The sequence below is a fragment of the Magnolia sinica genome, chromosome 13, assembly GCF_029962835.1.
Source record: "Magnolia sinica isolate HGM2019 chromosome 13, MsV1, whole genome shotgun sequence".
Taxonomy (NCBI): Eukaryota; Viridiplantae; Streptophyta; class Magnoliopsida; order Magnoliales; family Magnoliaceae; genus Magnolia; species Magnolia sinica.
Window position 1 is genome coordinate 7,177,888 of NC_080585.1, and position 23,132 is coordinate 7,201,019.

At 41.8% G+C, this 23,132-nt stretch overlaps 1 protein-coding gene and 1 non-coding gene across 2 annotated transcripts; both read right to left on the bottom strand.

The window, feature by feature from the left end:
• Positions 1–6,870: 6,870 nt before the first annotated feature.
• LOC131224403 (small nucleolar RNA R71) lies at positions 6,871–6,977 on the bottom strand. The gene has a single exon (XR_009160891.1). It is a non-coding gene; the product is annotated as a small nucleolar RNA R71 (small nucleolar RNA).
• A 9,263-nt stretch (positions 6,978–16,240) lies between these two features.
• Positions 16,241–21,087, bottom strand: LOC131222616 (SEC14 cytosolic factor-like). Its single transcript, XM_058217758.1, has 7 exons — positions 20,793–21,087; positions 20,434–20,551; positions 20,119–20,207; positions 19,972–20,018; positions 19,799–19,887; positions 18,605–18,738; positions 16,241–17,364 (listed from the first exon to the last, which is right to left on the bottom strand). The coding sequence occupies exons 1-7, from the start codon at positions 20,877–20,879 to the stop codon at positions 16,729–16,731; spliced, it is 1,200 nt and encodes a 399-aa protein (XP_058073741.1). The 5' UTR covers positions 20,880–21,087; the 3' UTR covers positions 16,241–16,728.
• Between the last annotated feature and the right edge of the window lie 2,045 nt (positions 21,088–23,132).

Consider the following 23,132-nt stretch of genomic DNA (forward strand, 5'->3'; position numbering starts at 1 on the left):
TTTGCTACCAGATGAGACGATTAGGCCGATGCTCTAGCCACAGAACATAAGTGTAGGCTACTTGGCAGCAAGCCCACTCAGCTATTTTTCTTGAATCAACAGGAAAACACACAAGAATCTGAATATCTAAGCCTCCATTTCTTCTTCTAAGCAGGTCGTCATTTGGCTACTGATTTTCCACGCTCAATCATTGACACTGAACTTTGGAAGAAGATGTGGTTTTCCACGTTCAATCATTGGCCTAATTCAAGAACACCTGTTTGGGATTCCCCCCCCAGCATTCTATTCTTTTTCCCATGATGAATGGAGGATTGTTAGTGATGGTAATCAGATGATGGATTCTTCTTCTATAATCTCAAAATCAAGATATGGTTACAAATGCTAAGGTCATTCATAGGCCAAGGCAGACTTGTGGTGCTTGTCAAGCCATTCATCAAGATCACTGACCTCTTATCTTAATAGTCCATACTCATATCAGAATGTTGCTATGAAACTTATTGGCTTAAAAGACTTCACGATCTTGAATCTCTAGTACTAATATTGCAGGGGCATTTTCACACCGGGCTCGAGTGGAGTTGCCTATGGAATGCAGGGGCACACTTGAGGCGGGCGGCCCGTGTGAGGCGGGCTCAGGCTTCATCTGTATGAAGCGAGTGACTTGTGTGAAGTGGGGCCCACAAGGGGAGTTCAACCGAGGTCTTAACCCATGCAACGTGGGACTTGGGTTATGAGATAAAGGGATTAATTCAACATTTTATTAGTACAAGCTTTTAGAGTAAGTGGTTAATTGTGTTGGATAATGAGGGGCATTTCAGCCTTTTGTGTAGCTAGAGCCTGATATGTACCGAGATCAGATGGGACTAGACTCAGATCCTCAGCTCAAGGGCTGGACTGGGAGTTCCTTCAGCCTGGGCCGGCAATTTTTATCACGATAGCAATGTTAAACGGTTGTATGGTCTAGGGTTCACATGCTAACTCATGATTTATACATATGGTATTTCAGAAGAGATGATATGGTGTGCAGTGGTTGCATTGTGGACTCATGAACAATCAGATTAGATGATCAGGACCATAAATTTTGGTCCAACCTCGTTTCATGGGCGACCAAGAGAATCACACAGATCAAATGATCCTAGCCATACACATGGGCACTGTTGAAACGTAATCCGTTTACCACCGGAGCAATGGGAAGGGACCCAATTTTCATAAAACTCATCTACTGATATTGATGGCCTAAATCATCCGATTAGTGTGGATTTCTTTTGTTATAGAAACAACATTGACAGTTCAGATTGTTGGACCACTCAACACATGGGCCCCAGTGAGCCACCGCACCCAATGGTACCTCAAACGCCACATAGGCAAAACGAACTGCAAAATACCAAGGGTGTTTATTGGATACACTGGCAGTCTAGCATGCGTGATACACCGACATGCAGAACTTGTCCACGTGGCGTGCGTCGGCGCAAATTTAACCTACTAGATTCGGGATCGCATTCGTGGAGAATTTCTAACCTTTGGTTTCTGGACGCTTGTTTATCTAAGTATGACCATTGAATACTTTCATTTTAAATCGTCCAGACAATGTTGTCCACCAATCCATAGGCTTAACATTTGCATAATGCTATATCAGAGGTGGACCCCACAATTTGGACAGCTTAATTTGAAATACTTGCATGCCACGTAAGAAAATTCTAAGTAATTTTTTAAGTGACTACCTATCGTAGTTTTCTTGATATACAATACAATAAGTGAAGCAACGTCTCATGTGCAAGTCCATAAAGAATAAGCTCATTCTAGACTCTAGAGGTTATTCAGACTGTATGTTTATTTGTCAACCAAAACTTGTTCGTAAGGTCATACAGACATGATTGAAGGGAAAACACAAATATGCTTCTTGATGCAAAACTTATGTGGCTACCGACACAAGTTCTCAACGGTAGGTGTTCCATTCCCACTTTCCTTTGGTGTGGTCCACATGAGCTTTAGATGATGTCCTAAAATGAGCTGGAAAAACAGGCGCGACTTCCGGACCCAATAAGGTGAGCGGATTCCTGACCGTGGGCGCACCGTGATGTATTTTCCTTACATCCACGCCTTAAATGAAACAGATCTACATCTCAGGTGGACTACACTACATGAAACACTGGTTATTGACCATTGAAACTTCATGTGGGCCAAAAAAAAAGTGTTGTATTAAGCTGATATTTGTTTGGTCCCTTCATCCAGGTCTACGTGAACTTATCAATAGGTTGGATGGAAAATAAACATTTCTTGGTTCCCAAAAAGTTTTTAATGTTGGGTATTCAATCACCACTAATTCTTATTGTGTGGTCCACCTAAGATTTGTATCTGCTTCATTTCTAGCGCCATGACATAAAATGAGCTGTCAAAATGAATGGACGGCATGGATGTAAAGGTAGGCCCCACAGACAGGGATCCACCCACCTTAGGCCTCTTAAACTTATGTCCCGAATGGATGGATGGTGTTGATAAAACATATATATCACGGTAAGCCTACATTGAGCCCCTTACAAGACCGTCCATCTTCAGCTATGTCCTATGCGGTGGTACCCAGTGCCTGCCGGATTTGGGAATATTGCTTGGTGTGCCGCGCACCACCAACCTTTCTAGTGTGTTGACGTCACTAAGTTCTGTAGGACCCACCGTGATATATCTATACCGTCCATCCATTTTACAAGATATTTTTAGGGTATGAACCCAAAAAATTACCGCAGATCCGAAGTTCAAATGGACAACGCCACAGAAAACGGGGAGATTGAAAGTCTACCATTGAAAACTTCTTTAGCGCACAGATGTTTTGTCAATTTGATATTTGTTTTTTTCCCTTCATCCAGGTCTGTGTGACCTCATGAACACGTTGGATGACAAACAAACATCATGGTGGGCCAGAGGAAGGTTTCAACGGTGGAAATCATTGCCCCCACTACTTTCTGTTTTTGTTGTCCACTTGAGCTTTGGATTTTCCTCATTTTTTTACCTTGCTGTAACCATAACTGATGTAGCCAAATGGATAAAAGGTGTGGATATAACACACATATCATGGCCGGGCCCACAGAACTTGATGTCAACACTCCACCGAGCACACTGAACATGGCATGTATAATATACCTGTCCTCCAATATTCTAACTTTCATTTGGAGAACTAGTCACCTACATGCAATGGTCCCATAACTTGTGGTACCGTACAGGCAATGGCCTCCTTCTTGAAGATCAGGCTCATACACTCACTTGGTGGACCACACCTATATGTTTTTTTTTTTTTTTTTTTTGGGGGGGGGGGGGGGGGGTTAGCTTGTTAATTAATAGACACCCACTGTCAGTACACACTCCAGTGTTAGCCACCCCCATTAGGGAATCAATACCAAGACCTCGGGTGTTGAAACTAGGTATCTCCACTCAGTTGAGCTATGGATCTGGGTGTGACCACACCTATATGTTGACTCAGACAATCTCTTGTACATTGGTTCCAACAGTGTGGCCCACGTGATGAGTGGACCATCCTGATTTTAGTTTAAGGTGATCTTCATGACACTGATGTCCTACACAAGGCAGAAAGATGGTATGGCTCCCAAAGTGGTGCCTTGCCTGTAGGAGACATGGTTTTTGACTTTGGTACCTCGACCGACTTGTCCCATGCCAGAGTAGAGTTTGGGTTTGACTCATCCAAGTTAGGCCTTCAATTCATAGTACTGAACCAGTTCAGACTCGATCTTGTCTGAGTCCACTTGGACGAGTGCAGTGCTAGGTGGTTGCTCTCTAGGTGGATGTGCAGTGCTCTAGCATATCATACTAGAAAGTCTCCCAGATATGAGGTCGTGGCAGGCAGAGTAGAAAAAGGGCCATTCCGGTCTGGCCCATGACCATGCCCAGCCCAGCATTGTTGAATCCTCGACGTCCATGGGTTAGAACTGGGCTTACTTAGCCCCAACAATTAATTGGACTGCACCCGGTCTTACATATGACTAAAATCCAGATAAGTAGGATTGTCTGGTCAGGCTTGATTGATGTTGGTCAATCAGTAATTGTGTGGTTGACCCATCCTGGCCCACCCAAGCTCGATCCTTAGCACTCCTCAGCTTTTCATTCTTCTGCCTATGTTGAGGGTCAAATATTGCATATCAGACCCAGTTGTTGCATAGAATTACACGCATGATACCGCTTAATGGCCTGATTAATCATGTTTATAATGCAGGGTGTATGTACGAGCTTGGACCGAAAAGGGTGCTTAAAGCATGAACTTAACGCTCTAAAGTCACCAAAGCATGGGACGGACTCTAGAGACCCAAGATCGACAGAATTACACGTCAGAGATCAGAGAAAGTCCAGCCACTCATCTTAAACAGGCCTAAAAGACGTCCACAATACAAGATCATAGGGTTCCCACCATCTGATCAAGTCGAAACTTCATACGTGGCCTGAGGACAAAAAAATAACCGTACACGTCAAATTTTAGCCATTGGATCGCTGTGGAATTAGCCCAACGGACATATCAGCCCATAAAACCATTGATTTTGGGCCCGCCTGCTATCTAGATATGCTTGAAAACGGGTCTCGGTTTTGAGGAACGGTTTCGGCTGCTGCTGCACGTCAGAGGGAGGCTTGCGGTAGGCTGCTGCGGAACGTGGTTTGCTGCTGCTGAGGTCGGTTGCTGCTGCACGTGGGAAGCAGCAGGTGTTTTTTCTGCTGGATCGTGGGACTGCTGGACGTGAAAGGAAGAAGACGTGGAGTTTGGCTTGGCTGCATCAGCGGCTGGAATGTGAGAGATAAAGACTAAGTTATTTTCTTCTTTTCTTTTCTTTTTCTTTTCCTTTTTATTATTATGTTTTAATCAGCCCGATCATGTTGAGCTAAACCTCTTAGCTAGGGCTAAGAGGTGAAGCCTGTAACGAGATGGGAGACACTATTTCCTGCTTTTCATTTAAATTTATGAACTGAACTTGATTTTGAGTTGATTATTAAAAGAATATTTACTCAGTCTTTAATGGTCTGTTGTGACTGAAATTACAATGGGTTTGCAATGGCTTTGAATATCTCTTTTTCTCTTTTGATGTTTATGATGTCAGGAGGCCCTGTTGTTCACCATCGTCTCCTGGGCATGGTTGGATGATAGTACTCTTCCTAACTTTCATGTACTTTCGATTGGTTGGCAATTAGTTTAATCCCGTTATTTGCTTTGTCTCCTGGGCATGGTAGGATGATGGAATCCATTCTAATTCATATACCTTTCATCTCTTGAAAACCAGATCAAGTAAGTTCAGTTAGAATCCTTGATGCAGGCATAAGATCTCCCTGATCTCTACAAGTGGATCCTCTGAATCCCTAGTTTCCTTCCTCTGAATTTCTTAAAGTTTTAGATAATTATTCCACAATTATTTCTTAAATTCTATTTGGTTTAGATCACATCTTAGTCTAGTTCTAGTTCTACTTGGTTTCAGATAACGTACAGGTATCAGTCCCTGTGGATTCGACCTCGGTCTTACCGAGTTTATTACTACATCACAACCCTATACTTGGGGAGTGAACAAGTTTTTGGCGCCGTTGCCGGGGACTGACGGTTACGATTCTCTGAAATTAATTGGTTTTAGGATTAGTTTAAGATTAGGATTTTACTAACCTTAGTTTTTATTTATTTTTATTTGAGTTCAAAACTAACTTGTTTCCTGTTTTATAGGATCTTGACATAAGTTTCTCAATTGGTAATTCCTTCCTAATCTCTCTACTTTTTCCTATTTTTAAAGTTAGGGTTTAAATTTTCTAATTCTAGTATCTTCCCATCTGTAGGGAATAGTTTATTTTTAGAATTTAGGTCATTTCTTTCCCTTCTTAGAAATTAACTTTCTATTTTTATTTTATTTTAGTAACTTTCTAATTTTAAATTCTTTTAAAATCTAATTTGTTTCCTAATTTATTTTTAGAATTTTTGTTTAGAAACTAACCTTCATATTTTGTAGGCCTTTAAAATAGAAATTTCTAATTCGGTAAGCTCCTTCCCTACTTTATATTTTTTCAGTTCTCTTTTAGTAATTTACTTTCTAGTTTAGGACTTTCCTAATTCATTTTAGAAGTTTTCACTTTCTTTTAGAAATTAGTTTACTTCTACCTTTATTTTAAAGGATTGTTCCTCTTCTTTTAGAATCTAACTTATTTTGTTTTTATTTTTGCAGGTCCTTAACTTAGGGGCATCAATTTGGTAATTTCTTTCCAACTCTCTCTCTCTCTTTCTTTTTAGATTTTCTTTTCCTTTCTTAGGATTAGACTTTGAATTTGATTGAGGGCTGCGAGTGTTTCATGCCCAAGTGGGCCCGTGACAACACTCGACGTCTCTTGACTGAAGGAGGATTGGTTGAGGGGTTGACTATCCATCGCAGGGCTAGACACCGCTCGAAATCCCCTGAGTTAACTGAAGTTATGGCTGAAGACCAACCTCCTCTACTTCCACCCAGGGTGGAGGATACCCAAGATGAAAATGAGGTACAACAGGAACCCCCGCCTCGTACTTTACGAGATTATCTACAACCGGCGGGAGTGAGTACGCCCTCATGCATGATTTTTCCTGAAAACACAGGACAAATGGACATCAAGCCAGGAGTTATCCAACTCCTTCCCAAATTCCATGGACTTGAATCAGAAAGTCCATATTTACATTTGAAAGAGTTCGATGAGATTATAGCTACATTATGTTTTCCTAATGTATCTGAGGATACAATTAGGCTGAAACTCTTTCCTTTTTCCTTAAAAGAGAAAGCTAAGACGTGGTTACATTCACTGCGTCCTAGATCCATTGGCACATGGAACGATATGCAGAGGGAATTCATAAAAAAATTCTTCCCACATCATAAAACGATTACCCTTAGAAAAGTGATCATGAACTTTGCCCAAAAGGAAGATGAAACATTTTTCCAATGTTGGGAAAGGTTCAAAGATTTGGTCAGTTCATGCCCACAACACGGATTTGAAACGTGGCGCATTACAAATTTTTTCTATGATGGATTGACATCTTCCATGCGCCAAATGGTCGAGACAATGTGTAATGGAGAGTTCATCAACAAAGATGTTGACGAGGTATGGGATTACCTCGATAGTCTCGCTGAAAAAACACAATCATGGGACTATTACCCAATGGCGAACACCACGTCTAGGCCGACTCAATTAAAGGAGAAAGGTGGATTATATCTCTTGAAAGAAGAGGATGATCTCAAGTGTAAAGTGACTACGCTCATGAGGAAAGTTGAGGCCATGGAAGGAAAGAAGGATAAGGTCAATGAAATTGTTTGCGGCATCTGTGATTGCAACATTCACACAACTGAAAACTGTCCTACAATACCCGCCTTTCGAGGAGTGTTGAATGAACAAGCCAATGCCGTAAACAACTATCAAAGACCTTTTACTGGACCTAACTCCAACACATACAATCCTGGCTGGAAAAATTATCCAAACTTTAGTTGGAGGAATGGACAAACGACGACTCCTCCAGGTTTCTTCAATCAAAATCCAAATCAAGTGAAACCTCAAGAGGAACCGGTTCAAAATCCCATACAAGAGCTGGCTCAGGCAATGCGGGGAATCACAGATTTTATGCAAAAGATAGATTCTCGTATGACGGTTATAGAAAAGGGGATGCTTCCTGCACAACCTCTCCCCAATCCTAAACCGCAGTACGAGAATAATGATCCCAGCTCTTCAAATCAGATGGGGCATGCTAAATCCATCACCACTCTTAGGAGTGAGAAGATCATTGATAAAACTCTTCCGGTTAGGCCCGAAAAGCCTCAAGAACCAAAAGAGGACAACAATGATGGATCCAGTGATGCCCCACAAAAAGTAGAACCGGAACTTCTAGAGAAGTCAGTAGCTCCATTCCCCCAACGGTTGGTTTCACCAAAACCTCTCTCTAACTCTCAAGATATCCTAGAGGTGTTGAAACAGGTGAAAGTCAACATTCCTCTACTTAATGTCGTTAAACAGATACCTTCATATGCCAAATTCCTGAAAGACTTATGCACGACCAAAAGACGGAAAATTATTCAAAAGAAAATCTTCTTGACTGAGAAAGTGAGTGCCATCCTGAAGCAAGACGTGCCACAGAAATTCAAGGATCCCGGTAGCCCAACTATATCATGTGTAATCGGGAACCATCGAATTGATCACGCACTTCTTGACTTAGGAGCGAGCGTCAATCTGATTCCCTACTCGGTATACAAACAGTTAGGTTTGGGTGAATTAAAACCCACCCCAACCACACTACAACTTGCTGACCGCTCTGTTCGTGTACCAAGAGGGATAAATGAGGATGTGTTAGTCTAGGTCGATAGATTTTACTACCCTGTAGATTTTATCATCCAGGACACCGAACCCATCAATAACATGAGCACTCAGATTCCTGTCATTCTTGGTCGCCCATTCCTTGCCACGTCAAATGCAATTTTCAATTACAGGAATGGTATCATGACTATGTCTTTTGGAAATTTGACATTGGAGTCAAACATTTTTTTCAATAACGGCAGCAACTCAGAGGATGATGACGATTTCCACGACATTAATATGATTGACTCTTTCGTGGAAGATACGACACCGCTGACCTTATCCTCCGACAATCTGGAGACGTGCCTGGCCCACTCCCATGATTTTGATGATGACATGATTAGGGAGACGTGTGCCTTGCTTGATACTGCACTGGTACTTGAAGTTAACCGGTGGAGGCCACAATTTGAAGAATTGCCACAAACCGATGTAGTGCCTCTACCTTCTAACCTCAAGCCGCCGAAGCTTGACCTAAAACCTTTGCCCTCTGATTTGAAATATGCCTATTTAGGTCAAGATGAGACATACCCGGTGGTGATCTCTTCCCACCTGGAGAAAGAACAGGAGAGTATGCTTATATCTACTCTCATTGAGCATAAAGGAGCCCTGGGATGGACGATAGCGGACCTCAAGGGAATCGATCCCTCGATTTGTACTCACCGCATATATCTTGAGGATAATGCAAAAACCGCTCGGCAACCACAACGTAGACTAAATCCAAATATGAAGGAAGTGGTTAAGGCCGAGGTTCTTAAACTATTGGATGTGGGTATTATATACCCTATATCTGATAGTCAATGAGTGAGTCCAACTCAAGTAGTCCCTAAGAAGTCCGGAATCACCATCGTAGCCAATGCTAATAATGAACTCGTGCCAACTAGAGTCACTACTGGTTGGAGAATGTGCATTGACTACAGGAAGTTGAATACCGTCACGAGAAAAGACCACTTTCCTTTACCATTCATTGATCAGATCCTGGAAAGGTTAGCTGGTCATTCCTATTACAGTTTCCTTGACGGGTATTCGGGCTACAACCAGATAGAGATAGCCCCTGAAGACCAGGAAAAGACTACATTTACATGTCCCTACGGCACCTTTGCCTATCGAAGGATGCCATTCGGACTATGTAATGCCCCTGCCACCTTTCAGCGAATGATGCTTAGTATCTTTTCTGATATGGTAGGGCAATATTTAGAGGTCTTCATGGACGATTTCTCTGTTTACGGTCCATCTTTCAGCAAGTGCTTGGAAAGTCTTAAATGTGTGCTGAAAAGATGTGAAGAAAAGAACTTGGTACTTAATTGGGAGAAGTGCCATTTCATGGTTCAAAAGGGAATTGTCCTTGGGCATATCATCTCGTCCAAAGGAATCGAGGTAGATAAGGCAAAAATCGATCTTATCTCTAACCTACCTCCACCCAAGAACATCAGAGACGTGCGATCCTTCTTAGGACACGCAGGATTTTACAGGCGATTCATAAAGGACTTTAGTCTTCTCTCTCGTCCTTTATGTAATCTTCTTCAAAAGGATGCTCCGTACGAGTGGACTGAGCAATGCCAGGAAGCTTTCACCAAGCTTAAGGGCACGTTAACCACTGCACCTATCATGCAGCCACCCGACTGGAGCTTTCCTTTTGAGCTTATGTGCAACGCTTCTGATTATGCTCTTGGGGCAGTCCTAGGCCAGAGAAAAGATAAGAAGCCCTACGTCATTCATTACGCAAGTAGGACTCTAAATCCTTCCCAAGTGAACTACTCGACTACGGAAAAGGAACTCTTAGCCGTAGTGTTCGCCTTGGATAAATTTAGGTCCTACCTGATCGGATCCAAGATCATTATCTATACAGATCATGCGGCACTGAAGTATCTTCTTTCTAAGAATGATTCTAAGCCCCGCTTGATATGATGGATCCTTCTACTCCAAGAATTTGATTTAGAAATTAAAGATAAAAAGGGAGTAGAGAACGTAGTGGCCGATCACCTTTCTCGCCTTAATACCTCTGATTCCCTTGAGGCGACCCATATCAATGATATGTTCCCTGATGAACAACTGTTCAGAGTCTCCCATTCACCTTGGTTCGCTGATATTGCTAATTATCTTGCTATAGGTGCCATACCGACACAGTGGACTGCGCAAGATAAGAAGAAAATTTTCACCGAGGTGCGTAACTTTTTCTGGGATGATCCTTATTTATTTAAATATTGCCCAGACCAAATTCTAAGGAGATGTGTACCAGACGATGAGCATCAGAGCGTCATCTCCTTCTGTCACTCAGAGGCCTGTGGTGGTCACTTTTCTGCTAAAAAGACCACGGCCAAGATTCTGCAGTGTGGCTTTTACTGGCCCACTATGTTTAGGGACACTCATGAGTTTTGCAAAGCTTGTGAGCGTTGTCAGAAATTGGGAGCATTGTCCCGTCGAAATATGATGCCTTTGAATCCCATCCTCATCATTGAAGCATTTGATTGCTGGGGCATCGATTTCATGGGACCATTCCCCCAATCGTTTGGGAATCTGTATATTTTGCTCGCCGTGGATTATGTCACTAAATGGGTCGAAGCGATTCCGTGTCGAAAGAATGACCATCGCACGGTCATTAAATTTCTAAAAGAAAACATTCTTTCTCGAATCGGAACGCCTCGAGCCATCATTAGTGATGGGGGCTCACACTTTTGTAATAAACCATTTGAGAGCTTAATGAAGAAATACGGTATCTCTCATAAGGTGAGCACCCCATACCACCCACAGACAAGTGGGCAAGCCGAGATTTCTAATAGGAAAATTAAACACATCTTGGAGAAGACGGTCAACCCTGATCGTAAGGATTGGTCAATTCGATTGACCGATGCCTTATGGGCATACCGTACTGCATTTAAAACCCCTATTGGAATGTCTCCCTTTAGACTTGTCTATGGGAAGGCTTGTCACTTGCCTGTGGAGCTGGAACATAAAGCGTACTGGGCGATCAAAAATCTTAATTTCAATCTGGACAACGCTGGCTCGCTACGCAAACTTCAATTGAATGAACTTGAAGAAATCCGGAATGATGCGTACGATAATTCGAGAATTTACAAGGACAAGATGAAAGCATTTCATGACCAACATATTTTGCGAAAATCATTCACGCCTGGTCAGAAGGTCCTTTTGTACAATTCTCGATTACATCTCTTTCCGGGTAAGCTTCGATCTCGTTGGACCGGCCCTTACATTGTTGTCACTGTTTTTCCGCATGGGGCCGTTGAGATAAGAGATCCCGACAATGGCAAGGAGTTTAAAGTCAATGGACATCGATTGAAACCATTTGTCAAGAAATTTGATTTAGAGGACATGTCCATGCCTCTGACTGATCCTGTTTACCAGGATTGATCTCCTAGTCTGATGGAGGTATAGGTAGGTTTCCTGTTTTCTTAGGACTAGGGTAGTTGCTTTATTTGTCTGGCTGAAGACGGTAAACTTAGCGCTCCTGGGAGGCAACCCAGCTCTTCATTTCATTTCGTTTATATCATTAGTTAGTCCAATGTTTGTGGGTAACATTACTGCAAACCCTCACGAGACTACAACTCGTCCACTAGGGGTAACCTAGGGGTTTAAAGGCTTGTTGCATACGCTAAATGTAATCGAGAGCACCTACGAAAGTGGTATAGGTAGGATTTTATTTTGTGTTATTTTTGTTGCCTTTTCTCTCGACCGACGCCCATGCTGTGATCTCTTGGAAAGTGTTTCTCTATGTATCATCCAGTTACTATCTTCCCATCACTTCTCATTTACTTATTTTGTCCCATGTGCATTGCATGCTTATTTCTTTTACATTGAGGACAATGTAGATTTTAGGTTGGGGGTGGGAGATTAGGTTTCCTAATCAGTATTTTCTTAGTCTTGAGCAGAAATTGTGAAAATTTTTAAAATTTTTTAGAATTTCGTATAAATTCGAAGCGATTTTGACGGCCATCCTGGATTTAGAATTCTTTTTAAGATAAGTGATGTTGGAATTGATGACTCTTGGATCCAACTATTTGTTAGATTTCACAGTTAAGTTAGAACTATTAATCCATGATTAGAAGTTTTAAACATTTATTGAATCATAATTTTACATGTCACATCTCGCTTTCACATTAAGGTTTCATTCAATATTGAAAGATTAATTAGGTGATCACTAAGCTTGAATGGAACCAACCTGAAAAATTGAAAAGATTGGGCAAACAGTCTTTACCATAGGTTTGCTCCCTATAGGTGAGGATTCGATTCCCCATGAATGATATGTGAAAAAGTTGGGTGTACAGTCTTTACCTTAGGTTTGCTCCCTATAGGTGAGGATCTGATCCCTCTTCTTGGCGTTACTTCTAAGAAAAAAAAATTAATTAAAAGAATAAAAAGATAGTGTGTAAGCCAAGTTGAGTTATCGTGAATTCTCTTAATTGTTACCAATGATATCCTTAAATATCGAGGTGAATCTTAATGTTGACAAGTCGAGATTAGACTATACATTCATAGCTCTCAATGGTTAGAATTTTTCTAATTAATGGAATAATACTTTGAACTTGATTATGAAGTTTACCGTGCGCTGGAGTCTAGGAGAAAGTAATATCCAACAGTCATAAATCTAAAAATTCTCATATCTGGATTACTCTTCAAAAGTCATTCGATTTTATAGAAATTGTTCTGTAATTCTCAACTTATTTTTCGCATACTTTGCTCAGGACTAGCAAAATGCTGGTTGGGGGTTGTGTTGAGGGTCAAATATTGCATATCAGACCCAGTTGTTGCATAGAATTACACGCATGATACCGCTTAATGGCCTGATTAATCATGTTTATAATGCAGGGTGTATGTACGAGCTTGGACCGAAAAGGGTGCTTAAAGCATGAACTTAACGCTCTAAAGTCACCAAAGCATGGGACGGACTCTAGAGACCCAAGATCGACAGAATTACACGTCAGAGATCAGAGAAAGTCCAGCCACTCATCTTAAACAGGCCTAAAAGACGTCCACAATACAAGATCATAGGGTTCCCACCATCTGATCAAGTCGAAACTTCATACGTGGCCTGAAGACAAAAAAATAACCGTACACGTCAAATTTTAGCCATTGGATCGCTGTGGAATTAGCCCAACGGACATATCAGCCCATAAAACCATTGATTTTGGGCCCGCCTGCTATCTAGATATGCTTGAAAACGGGTCTCGGTTTTGAGGAACGGTTTCGGCTGCTGCTGCACGTCAGAGGGAGGCTTGCGGTAGGCTGCTGCGGAACGTGGTTTGCTGCTGCTGAGGTCGGTTGCTGCTGCACGTGGGAAGCAGCAGGTGTTTTTTCTGCTGGATCGTGGGACTGCTGGACGTGAAAGGAAGAAGACGTGGAGTTTGGCTTGGCTGCATCAGCGGCTGGAATGTGAGAGATAAAGACTAAGTTATTTTCTTCTTTTCTTTTCTTTTTCTTTTCCTTTTTATTATTATGTTTTAATCAGCCCGATCATGTTGAGCTAAACCTCTTAGCTAGGGCTAAGAGGTGAAGCCTGTAGCGAGATGAGAGACACTATTTCCTGTTTTTCATTTAAATTTATGAACTGAACTTGGTTTTGAGTTGATTATTAAAAGAATATTTACTCAGTCTTTAATGGTCTGTTGTGACTGAAATTACAATGGGTTTGCAATGGCTTTGAATATCTCTTTTTCTCTTTTGATGTTTATGATGTCAGGAGGCCCTGTTGTTCACCATCGTCTCCTGGGCATGGTTGGATGATAGTACTCTTCCTAACTTTCATGTACTTTCGATTGGTTGGCAATTAGTTTAATCCCGTTATTTGCTTTGTCTCCTGGGCATGGTAGGATGATGGAATCCATTCTAATTCATATACCTTTCATCTCTTGAAAATCAGATCAAGTAAGTTCAGTTTGAATCCTTGATGCAGGCATAAGATCTCCCTGATCTCTACAAGTGGATCCTCTGAATCCCTAGTTTCCTTCCTCTGAATTTCTTAAAGTTTTAGATAATTATTCCACAATTATTTCTTAAATTCTATTTGGTTTAGATCACATCTTAGTCTAGTTCTAGTTCTACTTGGTTTCAGATAACGTATAGGTATCAGTCCCTGTGGATTCGACCTCGGTCTTACCGAGTTTATTACTACATCACAACCCTATACTTAGGGAGTGAACAGCCTACCTGATAGGTTGGCCAGCTAATTTCCACAGCGGGTCCCTGCGGATACACAGCTTAGATGAGTGGGCTTAAATATCTTGAGATTCAGTCCTGGTAAATGGGTACATCGTTCGGGATCCAGACGGTTGGTCTTATTGGGACTTAGCATGGGTGGACTATGCCTCAGATCTCCTTCATACAGCATTTATATTTTTTGATTTGTAAGCCTAGAGATAGACGGCTGAAGAGGTTATAATAGCAACCAACTCCACGTTCAACCGAGAAAAGACTCAAGATTGGTGGCTAGGATCTTCATTATGGGAAGTGATACCATAGAGCCATCTCTCCAAGATACTATTGGGTATTAGCACAGGATTAACAAATGTGGGCCGTTCATCTAGTGGGCCATAAAAAGTATGGCTCGGGTTCAAAATCTACAGCCATGGAACAATCCAGGCTATCACCATTCTGCGCTGCTTTTAAGGTATCGGATGCTGATCACATGATCAACAAGCTCATCGAATAGATATGGTCTTATTTAACTTGCAATCTGCCTTTGCAGTAGGGGCAACTAGATGGACGGTCTGAAACGTAGTCACCGTCGACATGGACGATGTATAGACATCTGCGATACTCCATTCTTTCGACATTGTCGTTTTTCTACATAAATACTACCTATCACTGTACCATGTCACAAGTGTAGTGGATCAGAACGTCCATTTCCATACTGGTAGGATTGTGCGCAATTCAGAAACCGAACCCGCTGGACGACCTACATCGTTTTGCCTTTGTGGCGAAGCAGAATGCAGCGTGTGTGACTACCCATGCTGAGATGGTCCGAACCGTTCACATTCACATTAATAGCTAGCATAGATAAGCCATTATCCCATAACTAGGACTCGGGGTGATGATCTTAACAGTTGAATGCCAGCCATTGAAACTCTTATTTTCATTGTTCTAACTTCATTTAGAGTGATGGTCAGAATCATCGGTCCAATATGGGGCTATTTGGGTGCATGCAATGCCTAAGATAACCGTTTATCAGGTATAATATACCTTCGCTTAAAGGGTCTGATAACTATACGGGTTCTCGTGTGAGTATAATGTTCTGTGCACATGCATATGCACCATATTTACGTGCACCACATGCATTAAATGCTTTACACGTGTGACCATCCACAACCTAAGCATGCCACCATGTGCCTTACCTATTCCCCATTTGTCAGTCAGCATACGTATAACCCGTTATGATTTTTTGCCATCTTAATCGATCTACTGCTCCAATGTCGCAAGTGCTTGACAAACATAGTATTGTACACCCGATCCTTGTTGGGACCCACATACTGCAACAGTTCCAATTAAAACATCATGCAGATTGCTTGAAGATTTCTTCAGGAAAAAAAAAATAATTAATTCACAACATATGACGATACTGTAATTATATATCCAAAGAAGACGAGAAAATGGAGAAGACTTGCAGAGGAAAGAGACAGCAAAACTAGGTTGTATGACGTACGCCCTCGAACATAACCTCGAGTGCTAGCGGACGCTCGCAATAGACAAGACACACCGAGACCGACCGTGTGCGCATTTTTTTTAAGCCTGTGTGGTTCCAATTTCCAACGCGGTTCAGTCCATTCAACCTTTGACTTTCAAGCAAACAAACAAACACGACACATATTCCTATTGTTTCCCCAAAACATATCTCAGATTTTTACTAATTTAAATCTTTTATTATTTTGTATATTCATTAAAATATTAACGGGTACGGTACACGATATAAGCAATGTGAACGATAGGAAGGTAACATTGATTTTCATGGTTTCCTTGTTTTTATTTTTCAATGTTTGGGCATTTAAATGATTTCCGATGCCACGACGTCCCGACCACGCTACCGGATTTCCATAGTCCGCCTTTCAACGGCCCCAAGAAAATAAAATAAAATGAAATGAAAAATAAGGAAAGTAGAAGAGAATCGCCACGAACATCAAAAACGGACAATGCGCACACCCTCTCATAACCGTCTAGGCACGTCTTCTCCCTTCCGCTGACTCGCGCACTGCGCGTAGAACACGCACCACGTGCTTGGAAATCGTGTGAGGAACTATGCGTTTTCGGCATTGCAGGATATTTTCAGTTTTGTTAGTGATAACGAAATCGGATTTATATATAAGTATGAACTGAAATATTGGGGGGGAAAAAAAAAAAACAAAAGGGATTTAAAAAAAAATAAAAAATCTTCTTCTTCTTCTCTCTCATTTCTGGGTTTTAGAACCTTTGCGAGGTGACGTGGCGACGCTTGAGCTGAGGAGAGACGATCGAGATGAGCCCGCCAAGTGGAGGCCTCATCTTCGAACGGTAGATCATCTCGTTGTACGGATTCCGATAGTACCTAAGGTAAGGGAAAAAGGATTCACGGCACCTGTCCGTTCTGCTGCTGATCTGGCAATCCTTCCTGAAAAATGCCGCGGGAGACTGCAGGAAGGACGGCCTTGGAGTCCTGGGGTGTCTCGTTGGCTGCGGCGTAGAGGGGAAGGTCTTGGGCCCACCGCCACGTAACGTCCTTGTGGCAGGGGAGGCGAAGGAGAAGGAGCGGGCATTGAGCGGGGAGACGAGTGCGGGACCCATGAGCGAGGGGCTGGCGTTGGCGAAGTGGCCCACCTGTGAAGATGCTGACGTGTCCGTGCGCGTAAGGTACCAGGGCTTGAGGGAGTCGAAATGGGAGACGGTGAAGGAGAAGCGGGAGGAGGAGGAGCCGCCGATCTTGGTGGGTACGGACGAGGGTTCGAAACGGAGGGAGGTGGTTCGAGGGTAGGAAGAAAATGTGTCATCCAGGGACTCTTCGAAGTCCAAGGACGATACCACCATCGTCACCGTTGAAAGCTCCACGAAAGGACGGACACCCTGCATCGAAATCGTTTGTATCAAGGACTAGTGACAGCAACCAATGGAATATAACTCAAATACCCGTTTGTGGGCTCTTTGCTTTGATGGACCAACTCGCATGCTGTTCTCAAGTGGCCCGACCTTGTTAGTGCTGTCGTCCTGAAATCAGGCTTTCCATCATCAGGTGGGCAACAGTGTATGCAGGAATGCAGTTGTTCTGACATACGTGTGTCCCATATGGTGATTGATCTGGTCTGTATTTCTTGGACCAGGTCGAAATACAGTAAGGCCCACCTGATGAACAGACAGGATGTTGCACAAGCATGCACGTGCTAAGAGGTCTCACACACTACTACTGACTGTTGACTAGCTTAAAAGGGTCAACGGGTGAAGTGTATACAACATCCAATCCGTCCACAAAAGGTTCGCCCCACCATAAAACAACTGATCCAAAAATCAGACAAATCCACTCATCAAGTGGGCCACTCCACGGAAAAAGGAGCCACCCAACCAACGTATGAATCTGATTTTAGCAGCAAGTTATCTTCATGGTGGGGCTAAACTATTCAACGGCTCGGATGGATGTAATACAGCATGCCATGCAAGCAATTACCGCATTTGGACGACAGATTAAAACAAAAGGGTTTCGCATCTTTCCGACGAGAACCTCTCCCATACTCTTATGTTATTGTGAAAAAGCAGGGGCAAAAATTTGTAAACCTGGCATACAAGTAACTCGATAAAAACCGTCCACATTGTGAGGTATGGATCATAAACTAAGCAAACATTAATTAATTATCTAATTGGCCCACTGATAGACATTAATTGGACAGTTGAAATGTAAAAATCAAAATGTCATTACCCAGAAAATGTCATTCTGGACAGTTGAATTTTGAGTTAATGTAGACCATGTTTAGAATCAGCAAGTGTCTCTGTATTAACCATCATACTCTGTCAGTGTAACAATCATCAACTAACTCCCTCTCCGATATGGCAGGAAACGGGTGGAGGAGATTGGGAATGGGGCACTTAAAAGTCAAGGCAGGTGAGGACACCTCGCGATTAATTTCAAAGGTTCGCCTAGAATGAAGTTGGGCTACAGGTGTTTCGGGTTGAATTATAATCCCTTTCTATGTAACTCGATTTAAAATTTCTATACCTACTCTCAGAATATCCAAAATTACGAAAATAACCCTTCCATACGATACAAGATCATGAAGCAAAAAAGCACCAACAGTGAAAGTTTATTTAGTTTTACCTTCCAAAGGCAGGAGAAGAGAGATGGAGGGTCGATGACGAAGGCCTTGTGCAGTCTTCCGGGGTAGTATTCCGATACGATCTTCAGTGTTGCCAGCAGTAAATTCAAGAAAGCCGATCCCGATCTGAAAAAGCCTGCAATTGCACGCTATCTCTTCATTAAAAATGAGAAGAGCTTCAGTTCTGCAATGTCATGAACGAAACCTTTTCTTTTTCGGGACTATAATCCGTCCATACGCCCGTTCTTGTAATCCGCGGACTACTGAAATAATCCCTAGCCCGCTAGATGAGTTACCACAAACGATTCCATCTGAACCGTCCGCAGATCACTCCAGTTCTGTTTTCGTATGTTTATGATCATCTTTACGGAGAACAGGACTGTCCATGAATTATCAAACGTGGTACCCAGCTGGCGGACTGTGATTTCAGTTCAGTAATCAGACGACTACCTGCCCACTAATAAGACTAAAATACGGATAAAAGAAGCCCCTCCTCTCATCTCAAACACGGCCATCCTTTTCCTTTCGTCTCAGGAAACGTCAGTCTGCAAAGGAGAATCTTCGGTACCTTTCACCATTTCTCAGATGAGAAATGCCATAAATGTCCCTACGCGTTGATAAATTTCGGGGGCAATACGGGCAGGCTAATAATTCAAAACGGGCCATCTCGGCTCTTTGGCCCCAAAGCGGACTGACATCGTCCCTGCCCGCCAGTGTTATTAATTACTGTTGTCTGCTAACATGCGCCACAGGAAGCAGTTCCAGAGCCGGCATGGCCTGCTCTGGAGGAGCATGGTGTCATGCCGGTTTAAACGGCAATGCATGACTCATACTGAAGGAGGAACAGCTTTGAGAATTAAAGGAAGGGATTAATGCATTTTATTTTTTAGAGAAACATGCTAAGAATTTCAGACTGGCCAAAACAAGAAACGATTTATTATTATTTGACGACAAAAACTTTAGAACGGCTTAGATGAGAGACTACTGGTGATCCAGACCGTTGAAGTACCAATCGCTGATCAGTAATCCTCAGATGAACCGTCCAGATCTTCACAAAAGCTCCAGGACATTTGCGGAATAATATGGTAATTTTGAAAAATGTACTAAAACATCTTCTTTCTTCTTCTTCTTCTTCTTCTTCTTTTTTCTTTCATTTTGGAAAGAGTACAGAAATTTCGGACAGATAAAAAGCTTACTTGCATCGAATAGGAGTACGAACTCTTCCACATTTCTCGACATGGATGCAATCGCCACTTCTAGTGTGAATACCAGCAAACGAATATAACTGCAAAAAATTAAATAAAAAATATATAAGGAAAAGAAATAAAAAATACGTTTATCTTTTCAATTTTAAGAAGGATTTTCTCACAGTTTCTGCGAATGTAATTTCTGGTAATCTTGTTTTACCCGAAAAACCTGCATATGAGAAATAAAAAATAAAATCTTTAAATTATTATTATTATTTTTTTTTTTACTTTCACCTGAAGGAAATTAGCGAAAAGAAAGAAGGAATTACCATAACAGGCCTGGCTTCCTGGTCGTTGCCGGCGACGTATGCGATGCCATCTGCCAGCTCGGCGGAGAACTCATCTGCTATCAAATGCTCTGTTTTTTTTCAAAGAAGGGAGAAAAACAAAAAGATAGAGCGATTCAGTACTTTTCAATTTTTCATAGAAGACAGATGTATGGTTGCTTTCACTGTTTTTGTTTTCTGCTTTAACGGCTCCTTCTACGGGAAATATGAGAGGAAAAGGTAAGATTCGCGAAGAAAAGAGAGAGGAATAGAAGGGAAAAAGCAGAAACAAGGAGAAGGAAATAAAACGAGCATTACCAGTGTCGATGTTCTCTCTCCAAGAAAGACATGCTCTTAAATGTTTTGCAGCCTTCTTCACACTATCGCCTTTTGCTTTCAGAAACCGTACCAAGCAAGCGTCGTTGCAGAACTTCTCCTGCATTCGAACAACATCGATCCATATTTCTCACTAAAATGCAAGAGGAACAATAAAAATCATATCATAGCATGCGTTTCATCAAATTCTCGTCAGATTGGAAGCGATTGAAATCTCAGATGATAAAAAAGACATCTTATCTTGAATCAGAAATCGACGACTTGAATAAGAAATGCATCTTCATGACTCCAAATCACGAAAATTTTGGATGAAACAAGAAACAGAGAAATGTCTTTCTCACCTGTTTTACAGTAAGAGGAGCTTGTTTTCGCAAGATCTGAAGTACTGCATTTATCTTCTCCTTATCTAGAAGCTCTTTTTTCCCCATTCCGCTAGAAAGAAGCGAAGAAAACGATGACAGAACACCCTAGCTTTTCTCACTCCATGAGAGAGACGATGACAGAAAACCCTACCTATCTTCACTTCGCCCAGAGAGAGAGAGAGAGAGAGAGAGTGCTGCAGCAATAGGTAAGGCAGGTGTGAAAGTGATGAAACTCTTCGCCGGATGTAGGGAGAGGAAAGGAGCCCGTATTTATAGCCGGACGGCACGCCGTCTGACGGATGCCGTTATGTGGCAGACAATACCACGTCGGATCGGTCCAAGTCGGCTAAAAGGACCCTCAAAGCCATCATGACGGCGGATGGAGATTCGTAACGGAAATCGTCGAGCGTATCGAGCTCAGAAGTTAGTAATTGAAAGAAATACTTTCATACTCTGGCAGTCCATGAGGGAAGATACGCTGTTAATTAGAAATTACTGAAAAACTGCATATTTCGCATACAAATAAATTAAACTGAACCGTCCAAAATTAAAAGCACCATTTTAGATGTATCGCCAACTAAAAAATATTTTTATTTAGTTATGTGAATATTAGATGGCTAGGCATCAATTGGACGGTTAAAAATTGAAAAATATCCAATTGACATTTTTCAAAGAAACAAATGTGTATGAATCGGTGGTTAGTAATGTCTGACCAGTCTGAATTTTGGAGTGTAACTTGGAAACAGATAGTTCCACAATTTAGTGTGTTTGATCTGAGTTATTATACGATAAATATACCATTTTTAAGTGCCAGCATATTGAGTTTCACACCAGCTACAGTATTAAATGATAGAAAGTTGATTACCTGAGACAGTCTCCACAAACGAGCATTTCGGTGTAACCCACCGTCATGTAACTGTTTATTGACTCTGTCCATCTCAATTTTCAAATCATTCGAAGGTATGAGCCTACAAGCCAAGCAAATCCAACAATGTAAAGTAGACCACACCATATAAAATTCTTAAATTCAAGGCAACATGCATTTTAATGTACAAACCATTAAACTTAGGTTGCATTAAATGGACAAATAATTAAATGCAATAGTCATCTGTGCTAATCTTCCTCAATTTTAGGCCAATATATATGGAGTAGATAAACAGATACATCAATGTATGACCCACTCAGATGCAATCCGCTTCCTAATTAATCGTGTTTGCTATTTAAATTAATAAATAATTTTAAATTTTAAATATACAATTGTAAAATGAGATTCAATATTGGTTTTAAATACGCGATAATATCACAATAAAACCGACGACATTTTGGAAATGACGAGAAATTATCGCTGTCTTATCCATTAGTGGATTTTCCACTGAAATATCGCGATAATTTTAAAATCTCGGCGATATATAAGTTAAAAAGTCAAAGGTTGTTTCGCCAGATCCAGTGGCAGTTCTGTTGATCTTCGTAGCAATATGGGCATTCGAAGTCATTTCACATTAAGGTACGTCTCGCAACCTTGATTTTTTAAAATCCAATATTCTATACGGAGATTCGTGGGATTTGTGGCTGTGGGGCCCAATTTCTTGTGATGATGGGCCTCATCGACTCCAACCCGTGATCAGATTTGCAGTATCTTCGAGAATCGCCCAGAAAATCTCGAGATAAGTTACAGTGCCAGTGCAGAACCTTTAAGCTTCGGGAGTGGCATCCACCTTACATGTAGCATACGTTATAATCTTAACCGTTAAAGTTTTGGGTCCCATCATAGCCCGAATTCCCACTGTATCACACGTTGAGTACGATCTATAGCATCCAGAGGATAGTTAAATTGTCCAATCAATGTGATTTTCGAGGTGTATTATATGGACAGAAAACCCTGTGATTTCTACAGTATTGCTTGTCGTTCTTGTATGCCACGTGTAACTTAGATAATGGTCCCGGAGGATCAGATTTTTTTTTGAGTTTACCGAGTCTTGTCGTGTCAAATCGAGTGAACTGAGTCAACCGTGTTTTAGACAAGTCTTAACCGAAGGGTTTGGGGGTGGAGAGTGATTAAGGGCCTGTTTGGCCGGCCGGATTGAACGGGATTAGGAGGCTTGAATGCTTGACCAGCTGGATAGACAAGGCGGTGAGAGAGGCAACGGATTGCCTACTCCCCCTGCCACCGGCCCGGTGGCTGGTGGTCTGTGCTATGTGGGCCCCACCATGATGTATGTGTTTCATCTATTCCGTTCATCCATTTTTACAGATCATTTTAAGGCTTAATCCAAAAAATTAGAGGGACATAAATCTCAGTTGGACCACACCACAGGAAAA